Below are 22,099 nucleotides of genomic sequence, written 5' to 3' on the forward strand. Positions count from 1 at the left end.
AGATTGCCAAAGGATTTGCAATGTCTATAAATAGACAGCCTTAGCCTTAAAGAGAATAAGGATTTACGGCGGAAATGGGAAAAAGCGTCAAAAAAAGACTCTATCCAAGCGACAGACAGCTGCTCCAGAGGGACTTTCTATGCAGGAAGGCCAGGAACAATTTCAAAGTAGGAATCAGGTTCAAGAAGCTCAAGATCCTATACCAGTAGAGGCAGAGCTATCTACTATTAGCGACGCATACGGGCGCCACGAAGTGTTCTGGCTGTGGTATTCTGGGTATAAAATTAATGATGTCCTAATCGGTGTAGTAATTAATTTTTATATAAAAATGCAGATTTTTAATGTTTTGAATAGCTTCTATTTCACCGATCCGGAGACGTGGCTCGCTCGGTTGTGGGGCTCGCTCGGTTGTGAAATACGTTACGTTGTATGCCGCTGACGTAAGACCCGTCGCCCCATACAATTCCCGTAGACTGTCGACCCGCCCCCATACAGTCCCCGTACACTGTCAACCGCCGAACCGAGCCCGTCCGACACCAACCGGCTCCCATCCCTCGTCCGCCGAGCCGTCCCGATACCACCCACTCCGGGTGTTATAGCCAAGCTCAGGATCTTAACTATTCCACTGGACCAAAAGACCACTATGGGATCAGATATTCCTGAGCGCCTTATATAGTAGCGCACTGTAATGTTAGGTGACGCACCCACACCTAACACCGGGTCCCATCGTCAGTCGATAATGTTTCTCGATCGGGATCGTTGATTCGGTAACATTTTCGTCCCGGTTTCGGATTATCTCTCGTGACTCCGGTTACCGATCGCGACTGTGCCCAACCATTCCGGTATGTACGCAGCGATGCTGAATAAAAGGGAAAAGGTAGAACTCCGAAGGAGTAGGTCAAGGAGACACTCTTAGACAGCTCAGAAGTTGTGGGCCCTGAGCCCACAACTTCCTGGCAGGAGAGAAGACAACATTCCCCTTACGCAGGTGCGCTCCGTGGTCTGTGAGAAGGTTGTTAATTATCTATTACCTCTTCGAACGAGGACTTAAGATAACTGTTATCCATACAAATGCCACATGCCAATCCCTCTAGTTCCTCCACTACAATACGAACGGGGATTTTTTGGGCAACATAAGACGCCCGATCCCGGGATGCTCCCTGACTAAGGTGCCGGCGCAGAACAGGCCCACGCTATTAAGAGTAAGTTAAAAAGCGCTCTTGGAGTGGCCTGTCTTAGCCCTGCACGGATAAGTTACTTTTTCAGCGATTTAGCGCTGGAGTATTACGCTGATTTACTGGACAGATATACTGCACTTACTGCATGGTTTTTTATCCAGTGCTACGACATCTCCCATCCAGAACACAACACAACACAGTAAAGGATAGGATAGGGACGAAGATATATAACACCTATTACCATGCAGTTAGACAGCTCTATGTAGTCCCTTGCGTTTAATACAAGCCATTCACTGCGGAGAAACTTGGTTACTATATTAACTTATTAGTGCTTTATCTCCTCTTAAGTATATATACTTAATAGGCCTTGCTTTTACTTCAAGTTATTGTTTGTTTCGGTTTGTCTATCTTTGCGTTTCGGACCCGTGTGGTCATTGCCTGCTTGTAGTCTGGCTAAGTCCTATAGAGACTATGCTCTGGAATTATCGATCGGATCCTTAGTAGCTCTCTGTTGTAAGTCAATGTCAAGATATACTGCAGAACTTAAAGGACCTGTTACAAACGATCCTCAGGCCAGCTGATGTCGTAGCGAAAGACCCTTGACCGGCTCGGTAGTATACTTTCGGTTCTTCAATCTAATATATATATAACGAGCCAACCTGAGAGCCGTCAGCCGGCTTGGCGTTGGGCATCCAGTTTATCGAACCCCTATATATATATATATATATATATACAACCAACCAGCCAACCAACGTAACAGTATGGTATACAGAGATTCAACCTTGCCTCCAATCCACAATCTCAAGACTGGCTAAAATCCACTGCGCCGAGTAAGACATTCTCTAGTCCTGTACGGTTCCGAACCGCATCTTCTTCTCAAACCCCTTTCCGGCAAGCTCGGAAAATATGATCTGTCCATTATTTCTCCACGGACAAAATCTTGAGACCAACCCCCTGAAATTCTGCCCCTAAGATTCTATCCCCAAACAAAAAGCTCCCACCTGCCTGTTTCTTACAGTCTATATTTAATGTAAGGAGAATAACACTGTTTTTATTCCTCTACTCACTACTGTTCGGATATTATAGCATCCCGCAGGAGTTCCATGGCTGTTCCCGACAAGACTTAACCACCGCCTTTGTTGACCTACCTGAAGGAATATAACTGTATAGTGTGCGTTGGGTGCAAAATTGCTATAACCAGACAACTAAAAAGCGTTATCTTTCCGATGTCTATTAGCTACAGACTATTGCGGATCGAGCGCGTCACCTGCGTTAGATCCCTCGCGACATCACCCCCGATCCAGCCACAATGAGTTCTTGCCTCTTCCAAACGGCTCCTCCCGGATTCCAGAGCTCGAGCTTCATGGTCTGTGGGAATGCAGTCACTGTGGGCATCTTACCCGGTTTAAGCGGATAAGTAAAACACACTAGGTTGCTGTATATCGTGCTGACGGCCTTCCGTGGGCGCCTCGCCGCGTGCAAGGCCAGTCCTGGTTCCAATCCAGCTGATACCTGCGCTTCTGGACCACCGCGCCCGTGGACCATGGTCGACCAGCCAGCATGCCAGTGGAAACCACTGAAAATTCGCTCTCCTTCTTGGCTGCTGACACAATACTGATAGGCGAGCCGGAGATCGCTCTATCCTAACTTGATCCGGTCACAGGTACGTCTCTCGTTTCTCCTGGTCCGGCCCACTGCTAACCACGCTCACGTTCGTCTGCGAAGAGGACAACCGGAGAATCAGACCCAACGAACTACCGGCCCGACCGCTGCGACCCCTGGCCCCGAAGCCCGTAGACGCGGAGCCAATAGAACGACCGACCACACCATTGCAAACCCCACCCCTGACTGGCAACCACACGGCCCGATAGATCCGGGAAATTCAGCACCTAGAGGCTCGTGGGATCCACCGACAGCACCCTGCGCAAGAGGCCCGTCCGGATCCTCGGCTCTTTGTTTTTCAGGCCCGTCATATGGAGGACGATGCCACACCATGGCTGCTGCAGACAGACTGGCTTCGATTCCTGGATGGCCGTTATCTTCGGGTGTTGGCCGAAGCGTCCGCGCCAGACCCTGGCCGGCTGCAGAGCCATCCAGGTCTGCAATCTTTCTGGCCAGGAGCGCTATGGGACGATAAGGAGTTAGTCCCAGATGAGCCCGCAGGGGAGCATCCAGCAGATGTCGGTCAACATTTTAGACCTGGTTATTGCATCGTTTGACCGGGTCCTTAACCGAGCCCTGGACAGCTTAGCGTCCACCCATCCGCCAATCCGTCGTCTTACTTCCCTAGTACATGAACGAACCTGCCCTCGTTCTATTTACTCGCCTGCTGATTGGCTGGATTTTGATATTCGCGCGTGTTCCCGCTCCCGGCGGTGCGTGTCCTAAGCAGCACTAAAAATAGAATATCTAATGGAAGAAAGGCAAGAAGGGCGATAACCGTCTTCAAACATAATGAGTTCTATAGGCCCCTGAGAAAGCCTTCCATAAAAGCTTCCTGGGAGGCGTCTAGGGGTCTGTCAAACCCTGGGATCCGCCTAAACTGCGCGACCTGCTAGTGTAGTAGTTCAAGCACGGGGATGACTAGAATCCACTAGTCCGACGAGGTAACGATACTTATTCTAAAGGCGGAACGACTCCTAAAAATAACGTTAAGATTCTTGATAATTAATACAGTAATCCTAAGATCCGAAGCAGGATAGGTAGAAGTAAGGCTAAAGAGAGATATATATCTACTTATAATAGAGTATGGACGAATCGTTCTAGCAGTAGTAAGTTGGCCCCTAAGTGGCGGTCAAAATTGATCATAAATAGAGCCATTATCTTGCAGTAGCTTAGATGAATTCAAGTCCTTGCAACCGTCCAGATTAAGCGGTAGAATACGCAGCATTTCAGACACGCGCACTTTGACAGACAGTCACATATCGTAACCACGAAACTGACAGAGACATGGCGGGTCCTGTGCCAGGCCCATCTCGTCTCGGTTGCATTCGACGTATCAAACTATGTCCGCGTCGCTTGGTATCATGCTTCGAGCTGAACAAGACATGGAGCGGAAGATCATGGCCCTCGTTGGCCCCGATTCGTCGACTTCGTTCGTGCGACGTTACGCGGCTCGTTGATGATTACATCTTGAACACAGATGGAAGCATCAAAGCTGTGGTATGTGTCGACATTGATTACAAGCAGTCTCAAAGGGCCACCTTATCGACTTGGCGGCCAGAGTACGTCAAAGACGATGGCAAGGAATATTTCCAAACAACAGCTGATGTGGACGCGCAAGTATGTTTCTCTCGCAGTTGCTCACATGTTGTGCTCTAACACGAAAGCAGGCTTTCCGGACAGATGATGGACTTCCAGTTGAGGACACTACGCTTCGGCTGAGCCTTCGGGATTTCGCGACCGATACATTGCTAGAGAAATACGCTGACCTCGACCAGGAGGTCGTTATTACAGCACAACAACTATGTGCCTTTCTTCAGGTTGCAGAAGCGAGGCAATCGGCGCAGATACATCACAAAGGCTCGGTCAACACCATTCGGCCGGGCGTACTAAAACGCCGGCGACGTGCCACTCCGTCCGACGCCACTGGCTCGGATGACGAGCCAACATCCGAAAGGGAGACGAAGCGCGGGCGCGCGCGAAGCGATAGTGACTATCACCCCAGTTCGCTATCTGAGGAGTCCACGGTTTAGGCGGGACGATGTGTTTCTACGGGGACATGCGTGGGAAGGTCAAGGCCTCGTCAAAGCCCATTGTAATCATTTGTTCGAGTCTATGGCGCCGATCTGTTCAAGCCGCAGATGGCATCCCGTGCTCTTTCAACACGGCTATCAATCTATCCAATAATCGACATAGGCATTATGCCTTCCTCAGGGCTCCGCGCCTCACGTACGTGACTCATGATTATTTCGGCTGAGGCTCTCTCCCTACTCAAAATGGCACAGTGGTGCCATTTGTAGTCGCGACCTCCCGGCCCATCCGTTTCTCTGCGCGTTCAGCCCGCGGGCAACTGAAGGCCACGAGGACACGCTTTCGGACTTTCTGGTTCTAAATGAGCTGGGTTCCTTGCTACAGTCTCCGGTCTGAATAAGGCTTTTCCCGTTCATGGTGGGGGAGCGCTTGGTACCTGCCTGATGAGGCAGTTATTTGTTGCGGCCATGGTCTGATGACCACGCGCAGCTGCCGCGTGGCACAAGCACATTGGTTGACGCGCCTTCTCCCGTGGCAGTGATATGGGGTCGACAACTGTTGCGAAGATAAATAATGCCTTCTCTCCCAGGATCACTTTGACACTCAGCCCGACTACCTCACTCGAGTTAATCTACAGATCGACAGTACTTGCCTTGTCCTTATTTTTTTGACCTGAACACATGCTGATGCCTCGCCGAAGTCGCAGACGTCTTCTTGTGTACCGTTGTCAGGATGATGGGTCGCAAGCACGGTTCCACTTTACTCGTGGCATCGTGGCAAAGTCGGAGGAATGGGTATCCATCAAACCAAGATCTCAAAACGATCAGGAAGATCTGGAGTTGACAGTATGCGAAAACCTCAATTGGAGAAGTGACCGGCCGTCACCGTTCATTTCTACCTCAAGGGACAAGGAGTGGGTCCTGAGCGAAGCATTAAAGCATTCTTTATTAGTAACAAAAGTTTTAGGCTCTAGGATATATTTTTAGGTTGTTACCATTACCTCTATTTTCCCTAATAGAAAGGTCTAGGGAGACTCAAAACTGTCTTTAATGTCACGGGCTAGTAGCCGGTTCAACCTATATAATAGATTTGGACTAAAAGAACTCGCTGAAGAGCTTCTATCTACGACCGCGGCGGCCGAACAGGTAAATGTGTGTGCGAGGTAAACGAGATCACGTGACCGGGAGAGTTCTACACGACCTCGCGAGTGCCCGGTATACGGGCTCGAGCACTTTGCGGGCCCTGCCCGCTACATTTAATGTTAAGATATAGATAGGAAAGATAGGGCTTCGATACTACTTATTCTAATATAGAGTGCTAAATATTTCTGACGGAGACCGTCGGTGCGGACGAGCTACCTAAACTATGTAGTAATCCTTCAGGTCCGGCTATAGCATTTTTATAATCTCCTTTGTAACAAGATCCCGGTTCGCCGCCACTCATACACCAGTTTAAATAAATAATAACCCTTCATGGGGCGCTACTGAGAGTGATGAACTAGTCGCACATCGTAGTACAGAGGAATTGTAGGTAGACTTCATCAGAGCCCACGAAAGCCCAAGCCCAACCCAACCCAACCCACTTGTGGGCTGGGCTTTGGGCCAGGTTCTAGGGCCCATGATAGGCTATAGGCTGAGCCAGGGGCCCACGGCCCACAGATGGGGCCCAAATGGGCCCCCAAACTAGGCTAAACAGTGCAAACATGCCCCGATCTTATGACTGCATAACTTGTGCTTCTTTTAGCTGTAATATTGAGTATTTCTCTTACATTATTTCTCTTAAAAATTGCTCTTTGTAATGTCTACTCCGCCTGGTTATATTTTACATTCTTACTCGCTGAAGCGTTCAGCATCGTGCAGAGTTTGGTTAACAAGATATTATTCAAAAGGCAGTAATTGAATATATTAATGATACTCAAACTCATTATCCTCCCTACTTTTCCGCTTTCTTCCTGAAACCCGTGTTTGCGTGATATTCTCTGGCAATTCAGGCTCTGTATAATCCTGTATCACTGCTACTGCCTCATATCTTCTTGTTCCTCAGTATCACTAATCGACTCTATCTCAATCTCCTCTAATTTCTCGTCTCTCTCTTCCTTTGCAGCCTCTATCTCATAGATAGAAAAGAATTCCTTGAGAAATTTTGCCTCTTGTTCTTCAAGATCAAATCTTGATGTACAAAGAAACATCATAATCCCTAATTTCTCAGACTTCATCCGACCGCGGCGGTAATGACAGATATCTCGAGCAGTATTAAAAGTCGTTCAACACCAGCGCCTGTTGCTGGAATAGAGAGAATATCCCGTGCAAGGGCTGCAATAGCTGGAAATCGATATTCATTGTCTCTCCAGAATTGAAGGGGCTCCACATCGATAGTATCTTTTAGGAAGTTAGGATTAGACTAAAGCAATAAGGTGTTTAACATACCGCTGTCAAGATATTGAGTTATTTCATCCCTAACTGGCTTTGCCTGTGGTTTGTGCCCATTCAACATCTTATTAAGCCTTGAGCTTGGTCTTGCTGCGGTAGGGGTGGTTGCAGAGCCTTGAAGAGTAGAGAGACGTTCTTGATAAGGAACCAGGGCTTCTTGGAAGGATTTCCGGTAGAGGTCGCGCCATTGTTTATCCCAGTCATCAGATAGGAAGAATTGGAACTTATTATCGGGGGCAAGCATTGTACTAATTGCATAGATATGTGGTTTAACCCTATCTGTCTGCGAGTAGTACTCATCAAGTTTTAATCGACCAGCTTCAAGAGAATCAAGCATCTGCTTTTTCCATGGAACACACCTTTCCGCCGAAGCTGCTTCATTGATTTTTCTAGATGCTCGAAGAGTGCATTGTAAATCTTAAAACAAGATGTATTGTTACCTCTCGAGTCTTTGATAGCTCGGTTGTATAGAGAAAGAACGGCTCAGTAATATAAAGAAGATAGTCAATTTGGCGCCACTCCTCATTATTTAGCAACATCTCTTCACAATCATAGTCGGCACAAAATCGTGTAAAGATATCACGGAGTCGTTTCGCGCGACGAAGCATGAGAAAGGTTGAATTCCATCGAGTTCTCACATCTTGGATTGGTGTAAGCTTTGGATCATCTGTTTGAAGATTGTTGAATGCCTCTCGACGTGAAGGGCTTCCGTGGATATAAATTGCAAGAGAGCGGACCTTGTTTAAGGTATAAGAAATCTCATGCTTCTGGTGTTGTGTATTTGCCTTGGCTAAAGTTGACAGCCGGTCAGTCCACTTTGTTTCCTCGGTATTATTTAGTGGAACTGCCTTGAGACGGTCAAGAAGCTGGTTCAGGCTAAGTTGGATAACATGAGCAAGACAGGGAGTTCGGATAATATTAACATTATTAGATAAAGCCCTGCTGAGGGAATCAGCCAATGTCTTATTATTCGATGCATTATCACTGGTTAATCCAAAGACTTGGTCTTGAATCTGATGGCTGTTTAGTGTTTCTAGAACAACACCACTCATGTTCGAACCAGTATGCGCTCCGTGAAGAGGTTTAAAGCCAAGAAGTACTTCCCGATATACCCAATCAGCACAATAAAGTAGCCAGTTATAGCTAGAAATGCCTGGGAAAACGGAGATGTCCAACTGTCAAGCGCAATTGATATCTTCGAACCTGAAGGAAGCATCCTAAGAACACTTTGTTGCCGATCTTTGACAAGCACTTCTAGCCGACGACGTATCGTCATTGCAGATGGGATTTGTGGAGCAGTTGGTGCATTATGGGCCATCTGAATTAAGCTTATAAATGTTGGATGCTCGATTAGGTAAAAAGGAAGCCGATTGATTGAGAGAAATGATAAGATCTTCTCCTCCCAGGCTGGTTGTGAGAAAGGAACATCAGTCGGAGCAGATTTCTAGTAAAATAATTATTAATTAGTCAATAAAGCATAGTAATAGAACATTAGATATACTGTTTTTGGAGGAATTTAGTGATTTCATCCTTCTGTCTGTTCTCAAACCGTTGGCACGCAGCAGTCTTTAGGTGCCTTGTCATTGTTGATAAACCATGACGCCCTTCCTTCCCTTTAGCATCCTTTTTGTAGAGTAAGGATGTTCAAGGATCTGGCTGCAGCGTTTACACATGACCTTTGGTGCGCCGTCTATACTAGATGCGACCTGATCATAGTGCTTCCAAATATCTGAAAGGTGGTTTGAGTCCCAATGTATCTTACTTTGGGACCCATAATCAGTATGTAACCACCAGTCTACCATTATATAGTCATTTCGTTATAAAGCACATATGCCTTTCTTCTATCGGGCCCGACACGTTCAAGAGAGGATGGAATTGTAAGAGGAATAGCTGGTCGAATAAATAAAGGGACCGAAGTGTCAAGGGCATCAAATGTATGCTGGCTGCCAGATGGAGTGGCTGGGTGATTTAAAGAAGTTAGAAATATTAGATTATCTATCTCTGCATCATAAAGAGATGATGCAAAGTCAGATTGCTGGCTTTGGGATATAATGAAGTAAGTATACAACACATGGATAAAAATAAGAGAAGGGTAAAAAAGGAGATGGATACATTACTAGGAGAAGGATTTCTGATTTACTTAGCTATGGACTGTGAGTCAAACAAACAAGTCTACATATCAAAAGAAAATATTCAGCTAGTTGCTAATTGGATAGATATCACAAGTGAAGTGTGTTTGGCCCAACGAGGCCCAACAAAGCCCATAAGGGCCCATGAATAGCCCAACAAAGCCCATGAAAAGCCCACAAGAGCCCACGAATAGCCTATAAAGCCCACGAATAGCCCATGAGAGCCCATTAATAGCCCATTCCCAGCCCAACTCGACCTTAGATACCCTCAAAAAATTTTCACCTGGTCAGATACAGAGACAGAATACTGGTAGAAAGAGCTGAATTCCTTTAAATTCACTTCTTTATACTATCGTTTAGGATTAGAATTCCAAAGTAGAGAAGATAAGCTTTTATTTCATGTAAAGAATGAATAAATCAGAGCAGGCAGAAGTGGTTAATTTTTTACTTCTGTCTCTTATTAAAAAGATGCGCACACTCTCGTATATATAAAATATATATCTAAACAAGTTTGCAGTGAATTTATCCATAAGCCATCAAAACACCACCATAACAATCAGAATATGGGATTTTTATGAGTAATTAACTTAAAACAAGCCTTACTTTCTTTAATTCCAAGAAGATTTCCTAGAATTTCTTACTATTTTAGGCGAGGTTACAACGAAGCTCAGTTGATGAACTGGAACAGGTGTAAAAAACAGTATTTTATTTTGATTATTTAGCAGCTTTATGAATGCCAAGACCAAAATTTTATGCAAAAATGGGCTTTTGCGGGGGCCCATTGGGGGCCCATCGTGGGCCTGATGGTTGGGCTTGGGCCTGAAATCCGGGCCATCAGCCCACAGTGGGTTGGGCCGTGGGCCCGAGATTCAGGCCCATTTGTGGGCTCTGATGAAGTCTAGTCACAGTTTACCCTATTCCTTAACACATCTTTTAATATGTTCAGTATATGTTAATGGTCTCCAATGAGTAAAATTAACTCCTAACTCTTAAGACTGCATGCTGCGAAGTAGTTCTTCCTTTTTCTTTTGAAGGGCCTGATTTAGGTGGTCGACTTTGCCAATCGCTCCTTGCGAAAGTATTCCTCTCGAGATAAAGAATTAGGGTCGCAGTATAATTTACCGGTGAGGCTAGTGACACGGAATGCCAGCCGCTCCTTATTAAGGTCACTGTTGATTGTGTTAGGGATATGAGTTCCGTATGGGTCGCTTTCGAAGAAGAAATATACTATATACCGGCATGGAGGACAGTCCGACTTTATAGTTCCCTGTTAGCTTCATGGCCAAATAGAAACAGAAAAGGATAGTAAAACTATAAGCTTGTCCCAAATCACAACATTATCAGGCTTCCACCGATGGCGGTATTGCAAATCATGGTTGTCCGTAATCAACTTTAAAACTAGTAGTATAGCTGTTAGCGCAATACTGTAATATAATATTTCTAGGTAATGCTGCTCCTAGCGTGTATATTAATATACAGTAGACTTTTATTAGTTTATTTTTATAATTAGTAACACTGTTGATTCTCCCGTTAGCGCGCATCGAAATTGGGCTAAACCCCCAAAGAGCCTTCCAGCCAGTTACTGGGTTAGTTATCACGAGAGAACTAAGCTATTATTAGCTCACTACATATATAAAGAAGAATTCTAAGCAGCAGCCTATTATATTCCCTTAAATTTGCCACCGACATTATCAGGATGGCCTCTGGGACTCAACTAGAGCTTGATTCCTTTGTCTGCAAGTGGTATAATATCCGGCTTATAGTGCGTAGCTTCAGTGTATTCTGGGTTAATATCTTACTTTATTATATATGTTTTAAACAGCATACAGGTAAGTGAATCAGCCATTTTCTGCCATGGCTTAGACAGCCGATCATAGGCTCTGTAGCAAGATGCAAATAGGGTGTCGTCCCTAGTCTTTAAAGCTTTCACCATCTTTATCCCGATATAGTCTAATAGGATGTTCTTATATAAAGTACTTGTCTGGTATTAGCTAGAAGGGCACAAAGACCATCTTTAAATAAGGCGTAGACTTACTTAGCATGCCAACCTCAACTGGTAAACTACTTCTTCTTTGTGTTCAGGTAGTTATTAAACTTGTTATGGTTATACTAAGAATATATTAACTGTTAGTTGCCTCTTGTTACAACAATTATTTGTACCTACCTCGGATGACACTACATAAATTTCGGGGTCCGAGAGGGCATGATTATTTCCAAAACAGGAATTAATCTTAGGATAGATTGCATTAATATGTAGCTTTCCCTCCTCTAGTTTATCTATAAGTTCGCCCATTCTTTAAATTAAATATTTAAACTGGTCCATATTAATGTTCTGGTTACAGAGGACAATAACTCCGCGCTTAGATACTGCTGTTAATTATTAATATCTGTTGCACACTGTTCCACCTCCAACATAGGACAGTTTACCTGTAATTGCTAGGTCCCTAATCTTGCTATTGTCGCCGACTATGGTAGATAGCTAGAGATCTAGGTACTCTCTTCCCAAGGAATTCGTGGCCTTAACATAGATATATTATTCCAGAGCACCAGAGGCTCGCATAGACGTTGGTTGAACCATTTTAAGTATCTTGATTAATAATAGTAACTTATCAGCGCCCTGATTACCTAACAGTCCAACCGGCCTCGTACTCACATAGATGGTATTAGTGTGGCTGAAATAATTAATATTCTTAAATGTTAAACGGGAATCTGGAATTAGGTTCGGAGCATTTAGAGTTTTAGTATAAGTAATTACGAGACTACTACTTATAATATCAATTAATAAATCCGGTCCAGAAAACATAGCTACAAGTTCTACCTATTTCTTTGATGTAACTCAAATCCATCACCCTGCCTGCAAACGCAGGTGAATGTAACGTATGCTCTCTCCTGGCCTATATAACATAGAGTATCTCTATCATCGTGCTTCTGTATTCAAAATAGGTTTGTAATGGGATTCCCTTCAGTCCAACCCGATCGAGAGAGGAAGGAATATACAGTGGCTAAGTCAAAATATTCTTGTACCGTCGAATTTCAATGTACAGAGTCAAAGGCCATTCACTGTTATTATTCCAACATCCAAAGGTAATGACTTCAACTTGATATCATCCATTCTACTTGGTTCATTTAGTAGTGGTACGCGGTCAGTTTGACGGGGAGATGGTAGGTGGAAACGCTCACGACTCCCGACTTCATGTTACACAAAGGCTCCGCTGGAATGTGACTCATAAATTGAATCCTACCAGCAACACCCGGCTACGTCTGCCAGCAAGTTTCCTGTGACGCCCCACATCCTTCAAAAAAATCAAGTAATCAGGGACCAACCGAACCCCGTTATTGATAGAAGTTGTCTCGACGATTCCGGATCACAAGTAACGTAATAGTTAACGTATTGGGACTAGTGGTGCAATGCGACGCGTGGTACAACAATTTCGTTGCGACAACTCCTCCTTTTCATCTCAACTACAAATGCAAATGCTGAGCGCGATGTCCAAGACCAGGTCGTCACACCTTTTCCACTTTACTCCATTCACTCAGTAGTACACGTGGCCCACACGGCGGGTATATCCGTTCTTCTATATTTTTTGGGCGGCGCAATGGTCTTGCACGGATGGTCGTAGTTTAAATGAAACAATACTAATAAACTGAATATAATTATATGTAGATTCTCTATATAGCAAATACGACTCTTAATTGTTGAATTATTGGGGGGTCTGAAGTGATTGTATTCAGAAAGATTATCTGCCCAACCCCTCTATGAGAGATATTGGGTATATATTTCACATGATGTCCCAATCTAGACTAGTTTATTCTGACAATATCCCATCACAAACCAGTTTGATGATGGCCACTCATCCAACGACAACCAGAATGTCCCTCCAGGAGATACAAGAGTTGAGATACAAGAGTTGCGCCAGCGCCTTGAAGAAGAGCAGCGACGACATGAGCAGGCCGAGAGATCACAGCTTGAAGCTGAGGAACAACTGAAACTCCATACTCAAGAAACACCATATCCTGTGTTTCTCAACGCCTGCCATGTGCACTTATTTCTCGGTCTGGCCATTCAGATAGCTAAAGACTCGTCTACAAAGGGCGACCCGGCGAACGCCGACCGGAAACTCCGCCCGGCCAAGATTAGAGAGTGGACCAACTTTCCAAATGAACCGGTTTCAATATGGGAGGACCTTGTTAGGAACCGGCGATATCGAGTTATTAGATCAGTCATGCCTCCGGCTGTATGACCTTCAAGAGTTCAGGTCAGGACGTGCGAATAGATCTTCCCTCCCATATAGATACTCCTTTCGCACCATAGCATACCATTCAGCTCGTTACCGACCCCACACATAACAGACCTAATGAATACCGAGTTTGTGACCGAATGCCATTTTCACCACTACTAGCATTGAAGGAATATGGAAAAGAATCCCGAGAGAGGATGGTAATCTCGAGGCTAGATTTGGGTTACTTTCAACGACAGACCGTTGAGTCACGCGTTGCTTCAGTCATCAAGCAGCTGCACGCGAATCCCCGACTTCGACAAACCTTTGCCTGAATGGCGATGTCAACTTCGAAAACCACGCCAACACCTTAACGGACGAGTCAAAGATAGTGGCGGATATGAGCCCTCTGAACCTAACTCAGAGTTAACCTTATCGCTCCGGTCGTTTGGCCGCAAAATCAGGCAGTGTTGGCCTCTCAGCTCAGCCGCCAGGGAGAAGTCAGAAAGCCACACAGCCAAGGAATTCCAGACCTCGAGCAGACCAGTTCTATTTCTAATAAAGGCCAGGAGGGAAAGGTCCCCGCTTTCGAGATGCGAAAGGATGGAACGAGGCCCAAGATTCTTCGACAAGATCGAAGGGCTTGTAAAGAGAGATTGCTGGATAAATAATGAGTCATTTGATAAGGCCATTCGATTTTTTTCGAATCTGAGAAAGGTGGGTTTCCAGAACATGAACGGCGAGGAAAGAGAAAGGTTAGAGAAAGGTTCAAGAAAGGGACGCGTTGGGTAGAGATAAATTATTGTTCAAGACAGTTACATACAGGCAGGGTGAAGTACAATCCAAAAATATTCTTCAATTTTCCTGTGCCTTTTTGCGCCTTTGGCTTATCAATAGCCTATCAATTCTGCCATTGTTTGCGCACCTAGCTCGTGTTAAGCGGGCAAGGGCACGTAACTGCCGTGCATCACAGTTTAATGTGGACATGGTTTAACTCGCAAGAAGCGGTACTGCCCTGATCCGAAGGTCCAGTCACTGATATCTTCCTGCTCAGCCATTTTCCAAGAAATCCCAATGGAATGGGTGCCTAACAAATAATCAGTTTTCCTTCATGTCTGAGGTATAGAAACTTAGGCATTAGCACTTACCTGCCGGAATTTCAAATTTTCCATGGGAAAACCCCTTCTTAATGCATTCCTCCGCGGCCTTACAAGAGTCCTTCCTTTTACCCTCCAGCACGTTGGAGGTCTTTCCAACATGGTCGCCGTCTATTGACACATCGTACTGTTCCAACTTAATCATGTCATCGGTGAGTTGAAAAATAGTTGGGAAATTGTAGTCAGTTTCGATTTGTTTCGGTTCTGGTTGACCAGGCTTCTTATAATTTTCTGTCCAATCCAGTCTGATTGGCTTCCAGTTTTCCACAATGTCGGTGCACACAGGGGTTGGTGTGGCTTGCGAACTTGTTTGACTGAAGGGGTCAGTACATTGTCTGAAATGGACTTATGAAACTAATTACCAGCTTTCAGGCGTGGTGGTGACCGTTGTAGTTATAGTTGCTGGCGGTTTTTCTGGAGGGCAGGTAACGGAGCAAGGCGGACAGCTGTTACTAGTAGTACTAGTAGTTGTACTAGTGGTCGTAATAGTGTCTGGGGGAGGGATCGTGGTGGTGATAGAAGTACTAGTGGTCGTAATAGTGTCCGGTGGGGGTATCGTGGTGATGGTAGAAGTGCTAGTGGTCGTAATAGTGTCGGGGGGGGGTATAGTGGTGGTGGTAGAAGTGCTAGTGGTTATCGTAGTGGTTGTAGTTGTGCTAGTCGTAGTGCAGGAGATAATAGTGCGGCACTCTATGTCGGCATTTGCGGACACGAGATTCGCAAGATATCCAAGGAAGAAAATACGAGAGTGTAGGTTCATATTGTAAATTTTTGAAGTGTTCTTAGTTGGAATATGGTTACTTTCTCAATGATATATTTCGAATGACTGGTCCATGGCTTTTATAATTTACCCATACCCGACTTTATCAATGATTATTATATTATAGAATAATCGATGATACAATGATAATCAGAAATAAGGTTGTTGAAAATAATCCAGTGTGAGAATAAACTCTAGTACCCGTTGGCTCTAAAAGCCTCTAAGTTTCCGATCAACTCCGTAGATACTCACGTCATGGGAACATTAAGTTTTAGACAATGCCGGATTTGCCTGGGACAAATAGACCGGAGTAGGAAATGCTCAAAGTTGGATTTTATCGCACCCTCAGGTTCGTAGTGGCTTAAAAGTTCCGACAATATACATCATGGCTTGGCGCTTTCCGGAAGGCTCGGCAAGTCTTCACGGTTTCCGGGAAGCTCCGTGAAAGACTTGCCGAGCCTCCTGGAGCCATGGACAGATTAGCCCTAGCATTGACCCGTGGGTGATCCTTGAACCTTGTTTGTGAGCGTTAAGTACTCCAAGTCTTCTATCCACAGATCGGGTCTATTCTAGTCTCCTCTTAAGACATAATCAGATTATCTATAGATTATTAAAGAACATAAACATAATTTTTATTAAGGGATAAAAGTAAAAACTATATGAAAACTATTAAGATTAGATCTGCGTCATAAAGATCGATTTTAGGATCTAAGCCTTGTACCTAATAAGACTCATGGCGAAATATAGCCATGCGGACATGGGCATTGCATAAAAACTCGGCTTTTTTTTGCCCTGTTTAACCCTCGGTCACTACCAACCTGCCCCAAGTGTGGATAGAGTATATCTGGATGTGGCGAACTAAGCATTTGAAGATGTGTCATTTCTAACCCGCAGCAGTATCATCAAGGTTACATCTTGATGGGTGATAATATAATAATGACTTCATCAGGATACACAGTCACCAAAGACCCACTGCAAGATTTAGCTATAGTCACTTTGGTTAGCAGTGATAGCAGTATATTTAGAAGCTACCTGGTCTTGAATATTGGCCACCATCATGTCTCTATATTCCTTTTAATACCTTGTGTATCATATTTCACGGAACTTCTCCCTTTTCATTTCATTATGACCCACTCTAAAACGACGCATCTTATATATATAGCAACTATCCTGGGGTTGTTTGTTATATTTACGTCTGCTAATGGAGCCTCTGCTCCTACTAATGTGTGCGACATTTACAAAGAGTGTGTATCAAAGAATTTAAATACTCATCGTTGCAAAGTAGCCCGCAAGTTAACCAATGGTTGGTGTCTCTCCGCCTTATTGTGGACCGGGCATATGTGGCTTACTTCAAAGGGGTTGCAGATGGGAGAGATTGCCAAGCTAAGCCTGAACCAAACCCAGATCCATCCTGCAAATGGTTAGAATATCAGTTTAAAAAGGAGGAAATTGATGCTAGAAGGGGAACTATGAAATTGCCAAATCCTAATGGGAAATATAACAATCAAATAAAAGAGAAAAACAGAGACTATCGCTATCCTATGGATACGTGGCTTACAGCCACTCAACCAGGTAGTCTAGATGTCACCATTGGTGGAAAAGTGATTCGTGAGCAAGACAGAAATTTTTTAATTCCGGCTGGTAAGGGCGCCTAGTTGAATTTTTACAAAAGATAACCAATGCAATTAAACAATTTTCCAGGTACATTGGCAGACGATGTCCTTGTCGCCAATAGGATGGCAGGTAAAGTCCAATATACATTCTACGGAGCTTGCGGGAAGTATACACCTTGTGTGGGAAAGAAATTGAAAGACTGGAAGCAGACGCGTACCGCTGGCCCTTTTAAGCTGGGAGCGACTGCAAAAGTCAATGTTGAACGTGAAACTAAGAATCAAGACATCCTTTTCACTATTGTTGATACTTGGAGCCCTGCGGAAGTATTTGAAGTCCTTGCTGATAGTCAGCCAATTGGGAAGACCCATGGGCCTTTGACGTTGCCAGAAAACGAAATGTCTAGTAAGGATCACTTGCTTGGCTGGGGCAAACTGGAAGTTAAACATGGGGCTCAATCACCTTACGTGGGCATCTCTCATGGAGCGTTCTGGGGAACGTTCAGGATTCCAAAAGGTAGGTAGCTCTAAATATCGCACGTCGGCACTTAAAGCGCAGCTAACAAAATTGCATACATAGGCACCAAGCTTGTCACTGTGAAATTAGTTGACGCTATCGAATTAGGCAAGGGTTGGCATTACGCGTATTTTGGATATCGTCTTGATGAACCATGTTCAAGTTGAATGAAAGGCGTAAAAAACTCAGACCCAATCGTGCCCTTCATGCTCGACAGTTGTCAATGTTGATCGCACCACGCGTTCTCCAGTAGTTTCAATACAGATGCGGTGAGCGTGTGTCGCTATCAGACCACAGTTTCTTGTATCAGCACTACAGATAAAGCAAGATAAGCCATTCTTTTCTGAAAAAGAGCACCTTGTTGTGAGAGGCTATTACTGGAGTCAGGTGGACACGTGGGACATTTACAGAGATTGTCTTCTCTGAGACTTATTGCTCTATGTTGTTAAAATTCAGGGGAACATTGCTTGATTATCCTGTTCTCTCAACCTGAGTGAGAAGTAAATGGTACCAATGCGACAAAATCCCCACTTTTAGCTCAAATCCTGGTTTGACGAGACTGGGCAAGGATAATTTCCGCTCGGATAATCCACGGATTATCCACAATCCCGGATCAGGAATACCCCACCACTTTTTACCCCACCTTTCCTATCTGATAATGCTAAAATATCAACCAAAACATGGATTCGGAAGCAGATTTATCTAATTTTTTGCCTTTACGTACTATTCATTCCTCTGAAACTCGGTTAAAAAAGGGAAGGACACCAACAGCTCAAATAACATGGCCTATCTTAGACCTCGAAAGGATCCGTTCTGATCTGTATCCGGATCCAATTCTATGGTCCCCGGGGCGGTTCTATGGGTTTATTAACCGCCCGGCAGGTTGCCAAGAGCTAAAATACACTAAGTAAATTACTTACTGTTGTGAACTCAGGGGAAATGGGGCGTAGGGAGCTATTCTATCAGCTACAGGCCAACTAGCCACATTAGGAAGTAGATGTCATTCAGTGGAAACACCAGGAATCACAGTATCTCAACCAACTGAGTCTCTTGCATTCCTATCTAGGTGCTCACCTATCTAAAGGATTCAGGGGTTGAATCGATCGTCATATACTCCGCACCGCCAAGTCGGGCGGATTATAGTGTTTCCGTAACACTTACAAATCGTCAGATATTCGGGCTAGTCCCGAAGGGGAAATAGAGTACGATTGGTAAAAAGGTCTTATTTGAACGATTTGAGCTGGTTGGGCTCTTCTTGATTCTTGTTGATTCTTATTTTGTTGTGTGCTCCGTGGGGTTTTTACCCCGATCTAGTCACATGATTCTGGTCCACCCACGGCCATATTATTTGACAATAATACAGGAAAGAGTCAGGCTTGGCAATGATTAATCATTACCGCTCGGATGGATAATCCTTATCCATCATAATTTACGATCGATTATCCGATTAATCCCGGATAATTGTCAGATTATATGTGTCACGGGCTAGTAGCCGATTCAACCTATATAAAAGATTTGGACTAAAAGAACTCGCTGGGGAGCTTCTATCTGCGGCCGCGATGGCCGAATGGGTAAATGTGTGTGCGAGGTAATGTTCGCGAGGCACAATTCTCTGAATTCAAGGGGCTCAGGCGAGCTGACTATCTAGATGGGTGACTAAGTGAGGCCACGTGACCATACCGAATATGGTAGGTCCCTAACAACTCTACCTAGTCACATGATTCTGGTCCACCAACGGCCATATTATTTGACAGCAATTGATGCTGTTATCATTTCAAAGAGCGCAGAGGATTTGAAGCATTCAGTCGCCTCGGGTGGACAAATTGACTTTATACTGCCCAACGACCTGGACGTGTCACCTGCGACTAAATCGATCACTTCTGTGGGATCAGTGCACAACCAACTCGAGTTTGAGAATAACGAGGAACTGGGTTTTATCTTCTCTCGGTATCTCACAAGGGCATTGCAGCACGGCAGTTGCTCCGGTCATCCGTATGAAGTTCGAGCGGGCGGCCTAGAAGGTGTTGAGGAAGCCTTGAAAGACTTGAAAGCAGGAAAAGCAAGTGCTTTTAAGTACATTTTTTCGCATTGCAGATAGACTGCGGCAAAACCATGGACAACCGCGGATAACCAAAACCGCAACCGCAAATTTGCGGTTTTGGGGCTGATTTAAAAACCGCAAACCGCACTGTGGGCGGTTGCGGTTTTCACTTTGGAAAACCGCGGTTTTTGCGGTTATCCATGGATATGTAAACATTACAAACATGCTGAAACTCGTGACTTTCCAGTGAATGCATAAATTGTGCACTTTTCGCAGTATTTTTGGAGTATCTAGTATGTAATAGATTACCTATGTCTCTTAATTTAAAACCTTTAGAATACACTTTTAGACCAAATTCGATTTCTCTTCTAAGTCTCTAATATTACAGCTTATCAATCTCAAATCCCTCAGGTAGCTTAGGCCTCTTCCGAACCCTCCCTGACCGCGCCTGCGTCTTCTCAATTGGCATATCGGGAAGTGGGAGACCATTATCAGCATCATCTATAGCCTCAGAGCTGTTACTTCGGCACCGCTTCCGTTGTACCTGCTTAGTTTGAGCTACAGGCTGCGTGGTAGATAACCCGTCTTCTGCCTCGTTATCAGATTCATCTGTATCATCCTCAGATAAATCCTCTGCTTCGCAACCCTCTTCTTCATTATCACTAATTGGTTCGAGTTCATTAAGCGATGGAACAGGCTGTCTTGTCTGATCAAGCATAGCAGCCTCTCCGACAGAGAGATACTCTTTAATCATCTCTAGCTCGCTTTGTTCAAGATCAAACTTAGATGAGAAGAGATGGAGCATTAGATCTTTAATTGTGCCTGGCTTTAACTGTCCCCGACGATAGTGACAGACATCACGAGCACAATTAAAAAGCCGCTCAACACCAGCGCCACTCGCAGGAACTGAGAGGATATCTCGTGCAATCTTTGCAAGAACTGGATACTCGTGCTCATGCTCCTTCCAGAAGACCCGAGGATTACCTTTTGTAAGCCCTATAAAATTAATTAACTTCAGAATAGTATAGAAATAGAGAATATTTATCTTTTGCCAAATACCGTGTTATTTCATCCTCCGGTTGATCCACTTCAGCTTGTAGAGCTGTCTGTGATTCACATAATAGCTCAAGCTCATTTTCAGCAGGATCAAAGATTGCTTGGTTATCAACCGGTTCTGTTTCCTGGATAACCTGCTGCTGATATCGCTTAAACTCCTTCTGTAAAACCTCCCGGTAATGCTTCATGAAATCGACTTCCTCTCCTTTCTTATTTTTTCCTCTCCAATCCGCATTATCAAAGTATCGAAGCTTCTTTGATGGACAGAGAATTGTTGCAATTGCATAGACTGTGCCATATGACTCATTGTCTGTTTCAGTGTAGTATTTTGAGTAGCTTTTTTTTTGCTGACTGAAGTGCCTGAAGCATTCTCCTTTTCCATGGGACAGCTTTACGTTTCAGTTTCTTCTCAACGTCATCAAGATGATTAAATAGTCGATTATAGATACTGAAGACATGGTGAACTGTAACATCTCTGGTCTTTAATAATACACTAGTAAAATCAAAGAAAGGCTTAGTGATCAGAAGCAAATATTCAACTTGGCGCCATTCCTCTTCATCTAGCTTAAATTGAATATGTTGATATGTTATACAATACCGATCAAAGACTGATTGTAATTTCCTGGCACGATTAAGCATCAGAAAGGTAGAATTCCAGCGTGTGCGAACATCTTGGATCGGAACAAGCTTAGGCTCAGTAGTTTGAAGGGTAAGAAAAGCTTCCCTGCGCTGTGGACTAGCATTGATAAAGACAGCAGCTCTCGAATCTAAGGATAATATATATTAGTATAAGTATAAAGAGAGCGCGAAGATATACTTACCTTTTTTAAGGTTCCCATAATATTCCTTGTAGGCTGCCGAGAGCTAGTTTGTAGTGACTGTGTACGGATCAGACCACTCAGTCTTGCTTCCTTATTTGTTCGTTTTGCTTTTATCTTTCCAAGTAGATCCTTTAGGCTAAGCTGGATAACATGCGCAATACATGGAATTCGGAAGACAGAAGTCCCACTTAGAGCTTGCGATTAAATTATCTCTTGGACACCTACCATCATGGTGTTGTTATTTGACGTATTATCTGTGGTAATTGATAATACACGATTATCAATATTATGTTCCATGAGTATTCGAATCACAGTCTGTCTTAAGTGAGCACCGGTATGCGATCCTTGGAGATGCTTAAAACCAAGAAGGACCTCGCAGTAATTCCATTCTTGATCAAGAAAATATCCAGTAATTGCCATAAATGCCTGGGAAAAGGGAGATGTCCAGCAGTCAAGTGCAACTGAGAGATAGCTTCCTTTTGGAAGTTTGC

The 22,099-nt window shown here is 44.3% G+C and overlaps 7 protein-coding genes across 7 annotated transcripts; 4 read left to right on the forward strand and 3 right to left on the reverse strand.

The window, feature by feature from the left end:
• Window positions 1–2,738: 2,738 nt before the first annotated feature.
• On the forward strand, window positions 2,739–3,397 carry ATNIH1004_005434 (uncharacterized protein; the record flags this gene model as incomplete). The annotated part of the gene is made up of 4 exons (XM_033570088.1): window positions 2,739–2,744; window positions 2,800–2,841; window positions 2,906–2,971; window positions 3,050–3,397. The coding sequence occupies 4 exons, from the start codon at window positions 2,739–2,741 to the stop codon at window positions 3,395–3,397; spliced, it is 462 nt and encodes a 153-aa protein (XP_033426120.1).
• Window positions 3,398–4,127: 730 nt separating this feature from the next.
• Window positions 4,128–4,873, forward strand: ATNIH1004_005435 (uncharacterized protein; the record flags this gene model as incomplete). Its single annotated transcript, XM_033570089.1, has 2 exons — window positions 4,128–4,460; window positions 4,511–4,873. 2 exons carry the CDS (start codon window positions 4,128–4,130, stop codon window positions 4,871–4,873), a joined length of 696 nt encoding a protein of 231 aa, XP_033426121.1.
• A 2,209-nt stretch (window positions 4,874–7,082) lies between these two features.
• Window positions 7,083–7,544, reverse strand: ATNIH1004_005436 (uncharacterized protein; the record flags this gene model as incomplete). The annotated part of the gene is made up of 2 exons (XM_033570090.1): window positions 7,083–7,249; window positions 7,298–7,544. The coding sequence occupies 2 exons, from the start codon at window positions 7,542–7,544 to the stop codon at window positions 7,083–7,085; spliced, it is 414 nt and encodes a 137-aa protein (XP_033426122.1).
• Window positions 7,545–11,125: 3,581 nt separating this feature from the next.
• ATNIH1004_005437 (uncharacterized protein) lies at window positions 11,126–13,670 on the forward strand (the record flags this gene model as incomplete). Its single annotated transcript, XM_033570091.1, has 2 exons — window positions 11,126–11,191; window positions 13,266–13,670. 2 exons carry the CDS (start codon window positions 11,126–11,128, stop codon window positions 13,668–13,670), a joined length of 471 nt encoding a protein of 156 aa, XP_033426123.1.
• Window positions 13,671–14,620: 950 nt separating this feature from the next.
• ATNIH1004_005438 (uncharacterized protein) lies at window positions 14,621–15,563 on the reverse strand (the record flags this gene model as incomplete). The annotated part of the gene is made up of 3 exons (XM_033570092.1): window positions 14,621–14,733; window positions 14,795–15,117; window positions 15,166–15,563. The coding sequence occupies 3 exons, from the start codon at window positions 15,561–15,563 to the stop codon at window positions 14,621–14,623; spliced, it is 834 nt and encodes a 277-aa protein (XP_033426124.1).
• Window positions 15,564–17,299: 1,736 nt separating this feature from the next.
• Window positions 17,300–17,857, forward strand: ATNIH1004_005439 (uncharacterized protein; the record flags this gene model as incomplete). The annotated part of the gene is made up of 2 exons (XM_033570093.1): window positions 17,300–17,690; window positions 17,754–17,857. The coding sequence occupies 2 exons, from the start codon at window positions 17,300–17,302 to the stop codon at window positions 17,855–17,857; spliced, it is 495 nt and encodes a 164-aa protein (XP_033426125.1).
• A 2,256-nt stretch (window positions 17,858–20,113) lies between these two features.
• ATNIH1004_005440 (uncharacterized protein) lies at window positions 20,114–21,839 on the reverse strand (the record flags this gene model as incomplete). The annotated part of the gene is made up of 5 exons (XM_033570094.1): window positions 20,114–20,727; window positions 20,849–21,089; window positions 21,328–21,554; window positions 21,609–21,651; window positions 21,834–21,839. 5 exons carry the CDS (start codon window positions 21,837–21,839, stop codon window positions 20,114–20,116), a joined length of 1,131 nt encoding a protein of 376 aa, XP_033426126.1.
• Window positions 21,840–22,099: the final 260 nt, after the last annotated feature.

Source organism: Aspergillus tanneri (assembly GCF_003426965.1).
Source record: "Aspergillus tanneri strain NIH1004 chromosome Unknown AapTan_4_pilon_pilon_pilon, whole genome shotgun sequence".
Taxonomy (NCBI): domain Eukaryota; kingdom Fungi; phylum Ascomycota; class Eurotiomycetes; order Eurotiales; family Aspergillaceae; genus Aspergillus; species Aspergillus tanneri.